Below are 19,380 nucleotides of genomic sequence, written 5' to 3' on the forward strand. Positions count from 1 at the left end.
ACATGCACGGTGTGCTGGGCTCTTGTGTCGCGGTCGAAGGTAGGGCAGGGAGAGGGTGACAGCAAGCCCCTGGAGATTAAGGACTTGTGGAACATGAACCCCCAGGACACGGCCCGGGAGATTGTGCCTGTCTTCGACAAGCACTGGGAGGCGACCAGGAGGAAGTACGACAAGTGAGTGTCTGCTACGTCGCCTTTATTTATTATCACGTTCTCCACACGTCTTGAACTTTTGAATAGCCCTAATTCGTTCCAGGAAAACAACTCTAATCCCATAAGAGCACATGTTAAACAAAATAATAATTGGTTTCCCAACAATTGAAGTGTGTTTGAGGACAACCAATTCAATGACTACAATTCTCCCGTTAAAATGTGTCCACAGTGTTAATTGTATTTCCAAATAGATTAAAAATACATTCATACATACATTTAGAGATTTAACATCGTAATGAAATTCATGGGTTCTTTCTTTTATATAATAGGTCTTGGGTATAAGATATTCTAGTGAAGTAGGCATAAAAAACATTTCTGTGTTACAAAATAATTATGTTTTAATGTAATATAGAAGCTCTGATACGGTATATAATAAGAATAAACAAGCATAAACTTTATGTTTCTAATTATAAAGAAACATAAGTATTTTTTAACCTTTTAACATAATTTCAGTGTCTGTTGTTTACTAAATGCATATTTGTTAACTACAGTCAAACCTCTCTGAAACGACCCCTCACGGTTCCCAGGAATAGGGTCTTAATAGATGTTTTCCGAAATTTTCAGTTGATTTCAACCCCCCCTCCCTCCCAAACCGCTACTCGCTAAGAAACCAGCTGTACAATGGCAGGATGCTGTCACTCACAATGTTAGACGGCTTTGCTTTAAACCCACTTCAACCTTCATGACAAGTCCCTCGCCCTACAGGCTACCTCTAAAGAAAATATGTCAAAAGACAGTTTATTTTTACTGGTTAGATTACATGTACGATTTCTTGCTTGCCGTAGTTAAATACACTAGAACCCAGATGTCACGAACCCCGGATTTAACGAAGCAGTGATTTTATGAATACATTCTCGGGAACCGTCAAAAAATTGGACATTTTGACCAAAATGTGAAAATCAGAAAAAAATTAAAAAAAAATGAAATGAAAGATTATTAAAATCTGTTCATTTTAACTCACAGCGTATTTTTGTGTCGGCTTTAATACTTCCAATAATGTTCATGTAAGAATAGCAGAAAAATAATGGGACATTTCCTTTAAACATATGGCAGCGGTAGGTTCTGCAACGCGAGTGGGTGCACACGAAGCTCGCCCTGCTGGCTGGCGGCAGTGGCTTCATGACGCCCTCCCCTCTGTAACATTCTTCAAGGCTAGCTCATCCCTCCAAAAAACACAAACCATCTAGTGTCCTCCCTTATAACACCCCAACTTCGCTCCCCTTTGAAAAACCTCCAGTAGAAAATGCTCTTTTCACCCTCCCTTCTCCCATAAAATTGGGCTATTATGAATGGGGTACTAAAGTGGTGAGGGAGGGGAAAGAACATTGTAAATATTTTTGGACCCCTCCCTCCCCAACAAACACGCCCAAAAAAAAGTATGTCAAAATATGTCACTTTTCACACCAAGTTCGAGTTCAGTAATCTCTTGCAAGGAATTTACAAGCTTTCAAACTTAAATATAAATGTATTTTAATAGCAAGGGTCCTATGAAAAGGAAATAAAATCAAGCTACTGTCACCAAACAAAGCATAAAACGGCCCAATCTGTGGTCGATTCATTATTGCTCGCGCGAGAGAGAGGCGAGACGTGGAATGTTAAAAGAAAGATAAATGCGGGGGATACAGACGGCAGCCAGTGTGTTTCCTGCTTGGGGAATAAGTGGCGTAGCCTTTTTTTTTTTATGCTGGGTGAAGCGACCTTTTTCTGTCAACCCACGGGAAAAGATAATTGCTTGAGCTGTTAAAATAAACATCGCTGCGGCAGTTAAAACAAGTCTAGGCGGGCGTGCATCCAGTCGGTCGCTGTGTATATCTACTCGAAAAACATAACATCTCAATTTATAACAAGATTCCTTATAACCTACACGTATTGTCGGATGTTTTCAGCCTGATCCATACAAGTTCTTTAGCCACGTTTTGAATGAAAACAATTGGCGGCCCAGTGTTGTGCCCTGTTTTGGGGACACACAAAGCTTTTATCAATTTGCTGACAGTTTTAATATATTTTTACTCTCCTCGTTAAAATGAAGTAAATAACGTGATTGTTAACAAGTACACGCAGCATCCAAGATCGGCCGCAGCGCACGGTACGGGGAGAGGCTGAGAGAGGGCGAGCGAGCGGCCGACTATCATGTTCACACACTGCGGCCGGAGGGTGTTTCCTGAGTTGTATTAATAGTAATTAATATTTAATGGTACTTTATTTATTAAGTCTTAATACACAAAATCGGGGGGGGGGGGGGGGGGGGAAAGAAAAAAACCTGTATAAGTTATCAACAATAGTTCACAAATTCAAGCCAGAAAATATACCAAATCAGACTACAAAAACTAAGCAAACATTGTCAACCGATAGTAATCAAAATCAAGAGAAATCCAGCAGGTAGCTTTGCCTTAACTGCGTACCACACTAGAAACTCGCAAAAAGCTAAACGTAAACACGTTGCCACAAAAACCTTTGTCTGCACCCTGCTGGGAAATGGATGTGGAATGGGGGTTGTCAAGCACTGACAGCGGTCGACAGGAAGTGGTATCTATTTTTAGATATGCGCTGCCTACGGCAGTACAGCACTCGGCAAGAGAAACGCAGTAACACGCTACTCACCACAAGAAACATATTTTTTGTCCGATTTTCTTCGGATTTTCGGCAATTAATTTTTTCACGGTTCCTCGAAATTGGTTTGTAATAGAGAGGTGGTCGCAATAAATGGGGTCGCAACAAAAAGGTTTTACTGTATATCACTTAAATCACTAGCCACATGACTCACCACTAGTGCATCTTGGCAGGCGCGAGTTAAACTTTCTCTGAAAGCTTCTGGCCTTTTTCACCAGAGCTGCTGCTGATTTGCTGGATGGCATGGTATAAACATGGTTGAACACCCATTAATGTAGCCAATATTTCTGCGTAATAAAACCTACTGCACCTATTTTAGTGAGCTCAAGTAAGTAGGTAATAAAGGAAATTAATAGCTTACAATAAAAGGGTAAGCATCGTGGTTGCCATTGTGGGCACACAGAAATAAAAAATTCACGTAGATGAAAGAGCGCTACAGTTACAGTACTTAGAATTTATGACCAGTCTACTTGAAATCATTTTCCATTGTCAATTGGCTTCGTTACTTCAAAACCGCTCAAATCGAACATCATTACTTTGAGGGGTGATTAGTGAAGTAATTTGAATTACATTTACACTGTATTCAAGTTATGGTTACAGAAATCGTGGAAGTGGACGACTGGTTTGTTTAGACTTATTGTGTTGCTAACATGGTCAACAACTGTTATTTTCTTTTAATTTTTAATGGTTTAGAAAGCGTCTTGGTGGAAGAGTGTTCAGTCCACTCACCTCCCACCAAGGGAAGTCTGGGTTCAATTCCCTGTCTGATCAAACCTGGGTAAGGTGGCTGACATTGCGTGAACAGGCTGAGTTCTTCCTGAGTTTTCCTGTTTTTCCTCCCTACCAATGCATTCCGTTATATCATCACCCCGCATCGTCTCATTGACAGTGATGTCAATGAGACCTTTACTCTTCATTCATACATTAATTAATTATTTAATTTTTTTATTGTTTATAAATAAAGATCAAGGTGTAATTGCAAGTCCATACGGTGCTTCTAAGATCCGGTACCACATTTTTCATACCTAATATTAGTTTTGGTAACATCAGTTTTAGCCATTAACAATTTCAGAAAAATACATTCTAGAGGCAAAATAAGTGAACAGATCATCCATTTCAACTCCAAAATTTTTTTTATTCTTTCTGCAAGCTAACACCATTTGAATATCTAGCGAAATTTTAAAAACTGAAAGTTATTCGGGATCTTTGGCGCTCAGGTAGGGGGGGACCCATTAGCCATCATGTATGCAGGTACATACATTTATTTGCTACAGAATTAAATAGTTTTATGTGGTTTGTTAGGGATGATGGATGTTTTGTACTAATAACATTTTAAATTATTTTTTTGCCTTTCAAAGGATTTTTTGGACTGACTTTGGGTAAGGATTCCTAATTTTTCATAATTGTAATTTTGTGCAAAATTATGTTTTCTGTTTTTCATTTTTTGGTAACATTTAGAATATCTTTGATTTTATCAATACCAGCAAGAGTAATCTTGAAAATTCTGCAAATCCTGTTTTTTTTTATTTGAATCTAATTTTGGATCAAGTATCAAATTCAAATTATTCATGAATGTCAAATAATTTTCTTATCATATTTAAACATACCAATAATTTTTTTTTTAACACTTCATGTGAGGTCACAAAAAAAATTGATGCATAACTCTGTAAAAAAATCCCTTTCGGCACAGTCTACAGACGTAAGTAGATTTCAATGTACCCATATCTTCTGGAAATGTTCTGGACATTTCTATAAACTTCTGGAACATTTTAAGAACTTGATGTACATAACATCCAATATGTTCTCTATTCCAAAATGATTTTTGAACATTTTCTCATATTACATACAGCAGAAATGTTCTGAATGTTTTTAACTCAATTCATGCAGCATTGAATAGTGTAGAAGTAGTGTCATTTATAACATATTTGATAGATGATAGTATACCTACTAAAAAACACATTATTTTTTTAGTATTTTAATCCTTCTTATTTTCACCCTGGTTAAATAAACATTTACTTAAGACAACATTTTTTAAATAAAATTAAAAAGTTAAAAAATAAAATGGATTTGATAGTGTACATGGTATAGAAGTTTTATTAATTAATTTTTTTATTCCAACCCCTGTTTGTTACAAACTATTTGAATGGGTTTGATAATGAACTTACTAAGAGAGAGATTAATTTTTTAGTCCATCAACCCCTCTTATTTTCCACCCCTTGCAGTAATGGTTGGTCATAAAAAAATTATTTTGTGCAAAAGTTGTGCATAAATATTTTAAGGTTTCACAATAAATAAGATCTATTTTAATAACATATGTGATAGCGAAAATTATGATTTTGTATGTTCTATTTCAAATTTGAACATCATTCAATGGTATGCCTACTAAGGGAAGATACAATTTTTTTTGCTCTCCAACCTTTGTTTCTTTCCACCCCGTGCAGTTAAGGTTTTCATGTCAAAAATCTATTTAGACAAAAGTTTTTGGTATTACTTATGAGGTATAATACCTTCAAACGGATGTGATATTTTTCTTACTATGGGAGTTAAAGTAATTTTGGTGTTTCTCAAAACCTTCCCCATTTCTACTTCATTAACGACCTCAACCAAGATTTTCCATTACCGTATTTTATGAATCAGTTTTGAAGTCATTTGTGCAAAATTACGACAGTAGGGTGTTTATAAAAGGTAATATATCTGTATATGTAAACTGTAATGGCTATAATTTTAGATTTCGTCGAAATCTACATGAAGATAAATATATATGTAGTATGATGTAAATATGTACAATATATTAGTATTTATGTAGTAATATGTAATTATAAGTCGTATGATGTAAAATTCAAGAAATAAAAACTGTTAATAAATTTTTTTACCAGTAAAATTTTCTTTTTATGAATTGTTTTGTTGATACGACTGATTGTGATTATATACATAAAAATAGAGTAATTTTAATTATTTTTGTACATAGTCGTATATTATTTGTTACAAATAAAAAGCATGTAGGCCTGGGTACTATTGCAGAAAACAAATCCAAATTTGTTAAACTTTTTTGGCTTCATACATGTTACACACTCTTTATTTAAATATTCTGTGAATGAGTCCCACTTTCCTGTGTCTATTGGTAATGAATGATTTAAAAAAATTATTCAATTTTGCATTTATGAATATCAAATATTTTTTGAATAGGTGCAGACTGCTAGTGGTGTCGGTGTTTAACGTATTTGTTGGTTTTTGAAGGGTCCCGAGCCCGAAGGCGTCATTTCGGAAGTTGTCTGGCAGTGTGGATTTTGTGAGCGGCAAGCAAGGCAAGAAACGTCAAGCATCAGTCCTGCCTGCAATTTTCAAAGCATTCGGGCTACCATTTATTTTTGGATCCATGTTGAAACTGGGACAGGACATACTGATGTTTATCAGTCCTCAGATTCTCAGGTCAGTAGGAGATGTGCTAATTTATTTCATTTAGTTTGATAACAAGTAACCACGTGTTCTGCAAAGCTTCGGTAACATTAGTAACATTGCTAAGAAGAAATTTTTTTTTCCATGTCGTGTTTGTACTTTAAACGTCTATTTTTCCAGCTTCATTAAAATAATATTTTGATACTGTTTTGGCTGATTTCTTTTCTTGGCATATTATGTACTGATTGATAAAGTTTCATGGAAATGGAAAGTTGGTGCATCTCTTATATGAATGGGATAGAAAAATAGTTGTAAAAAAGGATTTAAAAAAAAATTGCTATATATGGACACTGCAGTTTTAATACACTAAAATTTCTGTGTTATGTCTTGGAATAGTGGGAAATTTGTTAATTTGATATTGTAGCCTTGTTTCCTTAACACCTCTTTATAGTGAACTCTGTAACAAGTACAAACAATTCAGCCCTTTTAAGCTTTGTTTTATAGAGGGTGTGCTGTATTTGGCATAGAGGTAGTAAGTTACGGAGTGGGTGTGTAAAATCCGTGTCATGTCGATTGTCGATAATTAAATTCAAAATGAAAATGACTCCACCCCACCCCTAAACCTTTTTGCCATCTGGATACAAAATAATTTTTTGTTTGTAATGAAATTAATTCTAATTATTTGCTGTAGTGTTTTAAACATCTGTGTTTAACAATGTTCACTTCTATGACAATTCTTTCTTAAGCTTTTTCAACCTTTGAGACAAACTTTTATCATTAATTATCAGCGACAAGATTTCATGGTTTTATTTTTAGGTCAATTTCGATTGTAAAACCGGCAATTTTGGTGTTATTGTTTTTATTTTTAAATGTGGTCTTTATTTATAAAAATAGTATTTTATTCAGCTAATATGAAACTAATATATTTCTTAATACCTATTTCACTAAAAATAGTCATATTTTGACTGACACGTGATACAATAATATCATTAGTTATAAGCATGTCTATAACAAACCTACTAATAAATATAAAAATTATTTTTTTTTTTGTGTGTTTGAAAAATAAGTTAATTTAAAAAGTGTTACTAAAACTGATGAAATATAAAACAATTAAATGTTAATTTTTTCTAATATGTTTGGTCCATAAATTTTGGTAAAAATTCATGCTAATAAATTAAATTAAATGAATTTACCATAGTAAAAGATAAAAATATTTGTAACTTGAGTTAAGTGCTGTTGAACTGCAGATTGATGTCAAGTTTTAGTTACATTTCGGTGCTAAATGGTGTGTTAACTTCCGTAATCCTTTTATATCTAGAGTTTGTTTTGCTAACCCACTCTATATTAATATCAGCATGGTTTGCAATAATTGGATTACGAAGAGAAAATGGTGTATTCGCAGGTTGCTCATAACGTTTGTGGAGGGGGATGATCCACTGTGGAAGGGGATCCTGTACGCCCTGCTGATGTTCGTCACGGCTTCCGTCCAAACCTTGATCCTTGCGCAGTACTTCAACCGGATGTTCATCGTGGGGATGCACATTCGCACTGCCCTCATCTCTACCATTTATCGAAAGGTGAAGCTTTGCACGAGGCCGGTTTGTTAGTTACAGTCCATCCAAACTCATCTCAGATCTTTTGTATTCGGCCGTTGGAAAAAAAAGTCATTGTCCATTAACTCAGATTAAAGAAACGTGTTCACATTGTCTTAATTACAAGTGTGTACATGATGCACAAAGATTGTGAGACCGAAATGATTTAAGTATGAAAATGATATTAAACTAAAAAAAAGTTTGGAATGTATGAGGATTAAGTGTGTTTCAAAATTGCTGATTTTGCAACTTACTGGCCTTGGAACAGTAGGGTGAGTGTGTTATTTTTGATCAGCTATTATTTGAATGTGACTGTGGTAAACTGGTGAGTTACTAGGGTGGCCATCTATCTGGGAAAATCAGGAAACCTGGAATTAGCCGGCAATTTTTTTGGTGGTTGGAAAACCATTAGAAACACGTGGATTTCGGTAAGCCGCCGGGAATTATTTGTTTGTCTAGCAAGTTGAAAAGAGCTTATTTGAAAAACTATTTGTCTTGCATACTTACTGTCTCACTCATTCCATTTTTGAGCTCTGTATGCCTGTATGCCATTTTTTTTTCAGTGATGTTCACAGCTTAGTTGAAAAACTACATGCTGTGCATATAAAATGCATCCCTTATACCATTTTTGCGTGCTGTTTACTGGTGAACGTCTTTTATTTACTTTTATATCTGAAGACTTTGAGCTGTAATAGGTAATAAACAAAAGCCACCCCTGGAAACTATAACTTTCATTTGTCACGTGAAAGACTGGAGACTATTGCTAGAGCCAAGATTTGATGGTGTTATAATAAAGCAAATTTTGTTATTAAAAATAGTGGATTTCATCTTTATCTTCATTAAAAATTAAAACATGTGTAATAAGTACATATCTAGCACAATTACGTTGATCATTTGCTTCCACAATTCATGGTAAGACACTTAAAAAGTGTACATAAAACACTACAAAAATATTATATTAATGAGATTAAATTGAAAAACAAACTGGAACTAAAGTATTTAGTGTTCTTCTGTAGTGTTTCTTATTTCACCTGAGTGTTTTAAATATAAACATAAAAAGTACAGCTAAAAATGTTTTAAATAGTGTTGGGCCGATTCCTAAAATATACCGATTCCGATTCCATTTTCGATTCTTAAATTAAAGGGTCGATTCTTCGAATCCGATTCCGATTCCTTAATTTTTAGCTGACAATGTTCAACAGAGTAATATACTCAGAAAAAAAATAATTATGACTTAAAAAATATAATTGCATTATGTTTCATTTTCTGTGCAGAAATTAACATTTTATACAGCTTATATAATGTTAAAAAGTATGTTCATTACCATCAAGTTATGCTACCTTGAATTTCTAGCACAATTTGGCCTTTTAACCTTGCATATAGTTAGACGAAACATGTGTTCAAACACTGCCAATAATCAAAGATGTCTTATGACTTATTTTGTAAATAATGTTATAACTTAACCAACTTTAGATACCTTACATTATCAACTCAATTAATTAATTGTAAAAAAAGAGGTTTGTACGTTTAAGTTAAGAATTTTATTTTCAAGCACAACTAAATAATGATCCAAATTAAATGACAATATAACCTCGTTGATACATATTTCAAGGGACCTGGACGAAAAAAAATAAAAAGGGGGAAATGTAAAAATAAAACTTTATTATCTCATTATGATGGAAATGACAAGAAACAAATATGCACTACACTAAAATAAAATGTCAGAGATGCTTAAGTTTTAATATATTACCTAGAACTTAATTATCTCACTTGGTGAAAAGAATAGGTAAATCCATCCAGTCTTGCAGTTCTTCACAACCGTAAAGAGAAAATAAATTTTCTGTTCTTGACTAAGAACATTCTGTGCATGTTTTAGCATCTCAAAGTTTCCACATTTTATGGTGAGATTTTCTTACACAAAATATTTAAACTCTTCAAAAAATTGCGTGTTAACATTTAATTCATTTCAGAAATTTATCAGAAACGATTCTGTTAAACACAACTACTTTCAAAAGATTGTTTATGTTTGGTAATAAATATTTACGAACGTTTCAGCAGCTGTTTGGAAATTCAGATTAGCCAACTGCCTTTCCAAAATACAGTACACTCCCTATTTAACGCGGTTGTCGGGGGACATAACTTTTACCCGCGTTGTTGCATAACCGCGATGTTTCGATGTGACCAAGGTCAAAAGGCATAAAACACCGCCTGTGTTCTAATAGGTCGGCAAGCACGCACAGTATAGACGGCCCGCCTTTGTGCGGACTTTGCATCCGCAGTTTTCACTAAACACGGGTGAAAAAATAAAAAATAATAAATTTTAAAGATAAATATTAAATGTTGAATTGTTTTTATTTTTCCGCGTGCCGCGCAGTTTGTCGCACGGCCTACGAGCGCGCCACACGCCGCCATACACACGTGCGGCACACAAGCTGCTGCCAGTCTCGTGGTGTCAGCCACAGTATCTGCTTCGTCTAAGTGTCCGTAACAAAGTAAGTGCAGTGTGTGCGGTTACACACGATTCTGTGGTCAAAGTCTTCTAAAAAGAAAGGCCGTAGTGATACTTCAAACCGAATATGAATCGCAAAGTACCGAGTTTGATTGACAAAATAAAAGTTCTAGATTTACTTACAGATAGCTTGTCTTTTGTAGAAGCAGGCCGCAGATACAGGAAAAAAACGATTCTAGCATTCGTACAATAAAAAATAAAGAATCGTCTATCGTGTCAAGTGGTTAAACTTTATTATCCATGCTTACAGTAAATTATAAATGGTCACATGTGGGAAACAAAAATTGCGCTAATTTAATTTTAGCGCAATCAGTGACGCCGTATTAAAAACCGTGTTAAACTTTGTCTTTACTTATTTCACCAAACACTGTGTCGAGTTGCTGAGTGTGTGTGGCTCGGATCGGCAAGTGTTATATTCCCCAGCCTCTGTTTAAAGGTCGGGAGACCGCTACACATAAACATTTCCGGGACTTGTTTACTACCTCACGGCAAAAGTGGTACAGTATGGTTCACGTAAATATTGGACCACTGGGAATTCCTGGGCAAAGATTAAAAATACGCTAGCCGATTTACTTTACTATTTAATGTTAAAATATTATACCAAAGTAAAAAGATGAACTTGTATAATACAATGAATTACCCAATAATATTACGTCTGTAGGTTTAAGTTGTAACAAAACATTTATATACAGATGTCCAGTAAAGTACCAATTAAGATTCTGGAGTGGAATTTTAAACACCGGACTACCTGATTTTGCCTTGTACGCAGGAACGCTGCTCAGTCAAGTGACTCATGCTCTGCCTGTGTGCTGAGTGAACACATTCCCTCCCCCACTCCCCCTCTTCAAGTTTCTGCCCGCTCTAATCTATACCTCTCTCCATATTCTCGGCTCGTCTCTCCCTACCCAGCGCTTGCCGACAACCAAGCCTATCCAACATCAATCCCCAGCCGAGTCACGCTGGATGTCGCTGGACGGTGGGCTTTATCAGGTCCCCTGTCCGATGCTTCATTTGTGAGATAAAGCGACGTTAAGAACTAGTGTTTCAGAAAATATCACTGGGCTGGATTGGACCATAATTTGAAAACCCTACAAGATAGAGGAATAATGTACGGAGATATCTTGTTTAGAATTTTACTGCGGACATTTTCTACGCCTAGGCTTTTTTCTGCCCGATGCTTAGTTTGTTAGTTACAACGCAAAATTATCCTAATCGGCTGTCAACCATTTATTCCATTATTATTATTCATTTCTGACTGGGGGACATGGTTTGACCCGCGATATACCCGATTCCGCGATCAATCGAGGCGCGATATACCGGGAGTTTACTGTATATCTAATGTAAAAAGAGCATCGCTGAACACGCACAAGAACGCCGATTTACAGCAATTTGGTTATGTTGCTTTTAAACTTATTTTAATATGGTCGCAGTAATCCACTGTGAATTTGGGTAAAATCTCGTTCAAAAATTATTTCCTTTAATTCTTTATAGTTTAACGTGCAGAGATGTGAAACATCTTAATTTTCACGTTCACGTCACCAAAGATTTGGTTCATGGCCGTATGGTTTACCATGGCCGGTATCACAAACAAAAAATTAGGTTGTTTACAATGGCAAATGTAGCTGCCATGATCAAATAGTTAACGTTTAAGTTATTTTACTTGCCGTTTACATTTACATAATTTTCTTTAATCATTTATGGTTTTGTCTAGTTATTTTTGAAGGTTTACTATTAAATGCAGTGCTGCTGCAACCTAATTTCCGAAAAATGCTTTCGTTTAAAGCTGGAAAGTAGATACTGCATTTGTACTATAGGGAAAATGGCGGTGCAAGTAAATAAATACGTTAATCACCGTAATTCGTAAATCAGTTCCGTAAAAAAGATTGTATTATGTAGTTTAATAATTATATTTGCATTCATTTTAGTATTTTCTTACGTTGCATAGGAGATGTATTTTGCAAACTTAAAAACAATGCAGGAATCGGTCATGGTCGATTCCAAAAGCATTGTATTCTGAATCCCACGATTACACTGGAATCGGTGGGACCGACCGATTCCGGAATCGGAATCGACCCATCACTAGTTTTAAATGCTTGTCTATAGCCAAGACTTAATGGTTTTATACTTTTACAGGTTTTGTTATTTTTATTTTTCAATTATTGTGCATTATATAAATTATTAAAATATCAAAACAAGAGATGGTGTTATTGGAACTACTAAAGCTACATATTTTTTTAAGCAGGGAGAAAAATATATTTGATTGATTTTTAATTTTTGCCCCCACATAGATATTTTCCAATTATAATTTTTATTTTTGTCTTGTCTTATTATTTCAAAACTATTATATGATTAAAAAAAATCAACATAAAATGTTAAAAACAATAAAAACCCAATATCAGTATACTTATATTCTTTTTTATCAGTTATGGACTGCTTTTAAAAAAGATACTTAAAAACTAAATAAATTTTTTCTACTTATTACATAATACTTTACTTTTTTAAATAGTCAAAATTAAAGATTTATGAAATTAATTATATATTTTAATGAACTACATGAGTTAATTATGTGAATTTTGCTGCATTTTGTTTGTTTTTTTCCCCTTGCATTTTGGTGTTAAGCAGTGTATTGACTTTCATCTTGTGTTTTGCAGTCTATTAACTTAAATATCCCTTTTATTTTGGTTTCATCATGGTAATATCACCTCTGCTATTGCAGAGTAAAACTTAAAAAAAATAATGTATGTTGAAGCAATTAGAATAGCAGATGGTGCCACAATTATTTTTTTTCGTTAATTGTCTTAATAAATAAGTTATTTTAAGGCTACCATTAGAAAAGAACATATATCTGTTTATTAAGATTTTACCATTACAATTAATTTTTCATACAAATGTTCTACAGCCATACTAAATTGATTTTTAATGAATAGTAAAAGGAAAAAGGATGGATAAGTAGGGAGCTACTTTTACAACTCAAAATTCATTATGTGCAGATTACTTTGATTAAAAGGTTTTCTATTTTTAAAAATACAATTCTTCCCGAAGTATGTAAATTATTTTGTTTGTTTATGCGAAGGATTAGTTTAATTTATGTGTCTCAGAAGTATGATGTTTTGCTCTTTGGTGGGCTATTCAAAAAGTGTGTAACTATGGACAACAAATGAAGGATGTAATGGCTTTTTACTGTGAAATATTATAAAAATAAGAAAGCTTGAAAGAAAATATTTACAATTTTAACATCTTACTGTATAGCAAGAGTACAGATGTAGCTAGTTATTTGTTAGTAACGATTATAGAAAAATAAGAATATCACTAGTGACATCTGTTCATCTGATGGTAATAAAGAAAGGCATGGATTTAATAATATAAGTACTCACTAATTATTTTATGCCTAAACTGAGACATTGGTTCACGAGGAATCTCAGTCATCTGGTAATTGTTTAGACAGAATTATCAAATAATCGTGCCTATGATATATGTTGTAAATTTTACCAAGAGAGATTGCATTGAAAGGATAATTAAATAACTTACGTTTATCAGGAATCGGATACAAACTATAAATAACCATTGGTCCATATTTATGTGACTGAAGATTAAGCAAAGCCAAGGGGGCAGATATTTATTCCTGATAATGTCAGTGTCTATATTGGAAGCATGAAGTCCACCTATAGTGAGATTTTGGTTAGATAAGTAACTCATGTGTTGTTACCCGTAAATGGTAATATGTACTGGTGCAAGTTAATGTAAATTATAGTGACCAAATATACATGTTTACTGTGGTTGAAGTACTCTATGTATTTTAATCTTCACTCAATCAACATATTAAATAAAAGGTGCTCATTGATTCATAAAACTAAAAATAATACTGGTGATAATTTTAATGGCTTATGTTTAGAGGCACGATTATATGGTAATGTGCGATAAAACGAAACAACACTGAAACCCGCTTGAAAACATAAAATAAAACGAAATTGTGCGAAATCCGCGATATGTCACGAAATTTTGTGAATCCTGATTATTTACGTTTTTTTTTTTTTTTTTTCCCATTCTGTAAGGACAATTCACTATCTTCAGCACAATAAAATATTTCTGACAGTAACTAGCAGCCATATATATTATATGCGACGGTGATTCATTATTGATTTTAAAATGAAGTCTCGGAATTAACGTAATATTTTCTTTAAACTGTAATCTTGTGTACCATAATAATTTAAGATGTTGATAACTATGATACAATGGCCGCCGTTCACTTTCTGTAAATACCAAAATAACAAACGTCCAAAATATGTTTTTCTAAGATTACGTTTTTAATCATTAAAATATTACACACTAAAGCGCATTGCTTTTACTTTTTATTAAAATAAAGTACGTAAGGTATGAAAATAAAATTAACCCTGCTTAACGTAACGATTGTAAATAATAAATAGTACATGTTTATGTCGGTATTAATTTTCACGTACGTATGTTGGTATTCGGTATGCGTTTGTATTCGCATCTATTCTCCATTGTTTTGATCTTTCCAGCACGGCAAGTTTTTGCGTATTAAGAGGTTAAATTCTTCCTATGTAATTAAAACATTTTGATAATGCCTAAAACGAAGGTTTCTGCCAGTGACCGATCGAAAGAATTTTCCAGCGAAGGATTTTATTTCAGTGATAAAATTTTAATGTGCAAATTCTGTAACTGCAGGCTAGACTACGAGAGACGCGATACGCTTGTGAAACATGTCGCGAGTGAGAAACATAAGCGTTTGAGGCAAAACTCATCTGTTAAACGACATCCTTGTCTAAGAGGCATTAATTTGCTGTTCAACCCAAGAAATGTGAGTAGGGTTAGCATAGAAGATGCAAACCTACAGAAGTCTCTGCATAACTTGCCTTCTGTTTCCCATCTTCCCATTGATACATTCATACATGGCTATGTTGCTTTCAAAAAACTAATTGAGGATGAACTTTCATTGCCAGAAACAAGCCAAATTGATGTTGCAAAGGTACTTTGCTCCCTTAAAGGGGCCTACAGTAAATTTGCTCAAGCCAGTTTAAGGGCAATCTCAAATGTTGATGCAGAACGTTCATTTTCCAGGTACTCACTGGTAGTTAATGACAGAAGACGACGTCTCACTCCAGAAAATGCGGAAAATTTAACTATGATGGCATTTCAATAAAACCGTCTTATTAGTAACTGTGGAAGTGCTTAATTGTTTAATTTTGTAGTGTATGTGATTGTAATTAAGTCGTGAAATTTTTAGTAGATATTTAAAAGTTTGAATTTATGAATTTGCAAATGAACTTAACTATCTATAAATTTGCAAATGAATTTAATTGTAATTAGATCATGAGTTTTAGTGTTTATTAATATTTGTTTTAATAAATTTGCATGTCGTACAGAAAAGCAAGAAAATTTTGCTGTGGGTATGAGCAAAAAAATAAAACCATATAACACCGAAATTTGTATTTCTTTACACCGAAATTTGTCTTAAAATAACACCACAAAATCTTGACTCTACTTATGTTACTAATAATTTTAATGTATAAACTTTTTTCAGCGTTAAAGTTATTTTATTTGTGCTCGTAAGGTTTTCTGTATTATTTATACCAGTGGTGATTTTTCTTAAAATTTTGCTGATGATTGATACTTTCATATCTTAAACAATAACAGGAGCTACTAAATTATGTTCAGGAAATACACTTTTATCAGAGAAGCAATATAGACTTACAGGAATAATTTCTATTTTACTTAATATTAAATAGATGATATTTAATATGAAATAGTTTATTTGGTTTTAGCTCTTATACAACGAACATCATTAGCTATTACATTCATTTTTATTAACGTATAAACATTTAATAAAATTTTCTTAGAAAATATCCTGGGAAAAAATTTGGAATTTAGTTATGCCATTAGTTTAGTGTGCCTCAAGTGAATTTAACATACATACATACAATTAAATATACTGTTATTTAAAAATAAACTCCTTAAGTGGAATTTTGCACGACATTGTCAAGAACATCACATCAATATCGACAGGTCAAAGGCAATGTCTTAGATGTATCGAGACTGGTGGGTCGAGGTAGACATGTTGAGAATATGCAAAGGTCAAGGTCAATGTTTTTGAAACAGTCTCAGATGTTGTCGAGTTTTACATGCCCAGCTGTCAGACCCTTGTGAGAAGTACAGACTGCTTAACAAGAGGGGTGGTGTTGGAGAGTTGGTAAGCCTACTTATCTAGAGTAACCGTTCCTGGAGTTGCCCGAGGCATCTAAAATAATGAAAGCCCACCTTCCGCTAACTTTTTTTTTATAAAATGTCTTGGATTAGCTCTTATAAAATGTGTGTTTGAGTTATTAGTAGTTATTTGATGGTTTGTATAGGAATTGAATGGGCCAATCAAATCCTCAAACACCATTCAGAATATTTTATATTTAAGGAAAAAGACTCAACGAACAACATTGAAGTTACTGTAGCAAATTCAAAAATTTAACACTGTCAACTCTGAAGTCCTACTACTGTCCCCAGTATATTTTGTACTTTAAGTATATATTATTTAAATAAAATTAGTGAATATGTTTATTAAATAAATTTAGTTTGTACATATTTAAAATTTTTTTATTTCTGTGCATTACTTTATTTTTGTCCTTTGAGACCTACATTCAGATTCGAGGGGTATATTCGAGGTACTCTTGGTGATTCAAATACCATATTTGGATTTTAGGATATTGGGATTCTACCCGTCACTAGTATTGCATTATTGTTTTGGAACATGTTGTTTTTTCCTTCTCAGGCTCTGAAGATGTCAAACAGCGCCAGGAAGGAGTCGACTGTGGGAGAGATAGTAAACCTCATGTCGGTGGATGCTCAGCGCTTCATGGACCTCACTAGTTACCTGAGTATGATCTGGTCGGCCCCACTGCAGATAGCGCTGGCCCTCTACTTCCTTTGGGGTATTCTCGGTGAGCAATTTGTTTGTTTGTTATTTATGTACATTACCTTTCTCACACAGTTGTGCATTATGTTTTAAACTTTTTGCTCTAAATATGCTAAGTGTTTGTTTTATGTTATGTGTGTGTGTAGTTGCTAAAAATTTCACCTTCAGTGAGGGGAAAAAAAAGGCATATTTCAAAATTTTAGTGCATATTTAATCAATTCTTAAGATAAATGAAGGAACACTCATAATATTTTTTCATTGACAAAAAAAAATTATGGGTGATCTGTTCATTTATCTTGAGGAATAATTAAATGTATTTACACCATTTACAACTAAAAACTGGTCTCTTTTAAAATATTTAACTGTTACATTGGTAAGCAGCCTTAAAAAAATGTCATTAATTTTTCTTAGTTGTTGCTAAAAAATATTTAACAACCTTTAAGTATTTTTAGGCTTCCTCTTTTGCTTAGCACAGTAAAATATTTGTTTGGTTACTATCAGCAACTATTGTAATTTGTTTCTTTAATTTTTATTTATTAATAGGGACATTTATTGGTATAAATAGGGATGGTGATTTTTCATTTTCGCGAAATAGATTCAAAAATATGCTAAATTATATTTTTTCCGCTATAAAATGCGAAATCTAGACTATTCCGAGATAAATGCAAAATCAAGGTAAAAAACGTAGATTCGTCTTCACTCTATACAATTTATTTACCGATTGTATTTCGTTTCAGTTCAGTATCAAAAGAAACCATCATTTTATGGCATATTCAGCACAAGTATCTTATTGTCACGTTATTCACAACACTTTTGTTCGTAAATATTAAAGAATGGCCATCCGTGCCTCGCGATTGTAAACAAAGCAAAGAACAACTAGTTGGAAGAGTGTCCGTCATCTTGTAGAGTACAAGTTTTTAGGCCACCACATTGTGACATCTCTGCTTCGCCGCGCTAACAATTCCCATTTTCTGGCTGTGTTTCACGTGAAAGCCGCGTTCTTGTGTAGACTGTGGAAGGTGGTGTGTTTACAAATACGTGCATACTCGTGAATGTTTTGTATACTGTTATTTCTCGTGGTAAAAATGGGACGAAACCTAATTTCCATTCGTGATCGCATAAATGAATACAAAAGTGAACAGTTCTACGAAAGTGATACGAATATTTTGCAGCGTGGGGGTATCCAGTTAAGCATACCACCAGGGTGCATCCATGCGCCACCAAACACTCCTACTGATTATCCTACTCATGCAAGCGAAGTGTATGGGGGCACAAGAAAATCGTGTGTGGGGTCTTTGCTAGAAAAGACAGTTAAGCAGAAAGTGATAAATCATAAATACAAATAAAGAACATGAGTCGCACTCAACAACGTTATAAGTTCGCAAACTTAACACATATACATACACTGTCAACGGATTCGATGCCAGCTAGAGGCATGTGCGTAGCAAATACAAATTAGCATACATTTAATGAAGTTTATTCCCTTCACAATGATTTTCACTCCTTATGTCTTTACTGAGTCCTTACTTATGGAAAAAACTAGGGTGAACCTTGTGCCCAATGTAATCTGATTCAACAAACAAACTACTACTGCGTATCTCTTACAATCGTACGAAACAACAAGCAACAAGCAACAAGTTAATATTCTTTCTCTCTCTCCGTTACAAGTTGAATTTCCTAGGCATGCCCTGGATCATGCAGTATAAAACAGTCGCCTCTGACAATGGGGATAGACATTTTCTCAATTTCTGTGCGAAATTATTACTCAGTTACCACACACTATAAGAGAGGAGAGAAACCGATATTCAAGTATACGTGCGTACGCATTACGTTACGGCCCGGAGGCGAGCGAAGACCAAAATCATAGTGAACATTATGTCATTACACACGTGATTCACAAGACGTACGTTGCTGTTAACAACTTTAGGAACTGACTCAATATACATACAGACTATACGAGCGGTCCAAACACGTGTAGGGGCAAGGAATTATGTACTACAACGTTAATTGTGCACTCCTCGAAAAAACATATTAAATATCTATTACTCATAGAGAGCGTAGTCCCGCGGACAGAAATGCAAGCCCAAGAGAGAAGCGAGGGATCGGTTACATGGTTTGTTACAGCTACAATTTTCAGTG

General features: G+C 34.1%; 1 protein-coding gene across 4 annotated transcripts in view; it reads left to right on the plus strand.

The window, feature by feature from the left end:
* Positions 1-19,380, plus strand: part of LOC134538418 (multidrug resistance-associated protein 1-like) — a 190,034-nt gene that overhangs the window by 15,707 nt on the left and 154,947 nt on the right. For 3 of the 4 annotated variants that reach the window (XM_063379723.1, XM_063379724.1, XM_063379725.1), the window contains exons 1-4: positions 2-173; positions 6,060-6,251; positions 7,621-7,795; positions 17,098-17,266. In XM_063379723.1, coding sequence (XP_063235793.1) covers positions 94-173; positions 6,060-6,251; positions 7,621-7,795; positions 17,098-17,266 — 616 coding nt within the window. In that variant the 5' untranslated portion in view covers positions 2-93. Of the gene's footprint in view, position 1; positions 174-6,059; positions 6,252-7,620; positions 7,796-17,097; positions 17,267-19,380 lie in introns of those variants that run through there. The other variant, XM_063379726.1, reaches the window with a different exon arrangement.

This window comes from Bacillus rossius, chromosome 13 (genome assembly GCF_032445375.1).
Source record: "Bacillus rossius redtenbacheri isolate Brsri chromosome 13, Brsri_v3, whole genome shotgun sequence".
Taxonomy (NCBI): Eukaryota; Metazoa; Arthropoda; class Insecta; order Phasmatodea; family Bacillidae; genus Bacillus; species Bacillus rossius.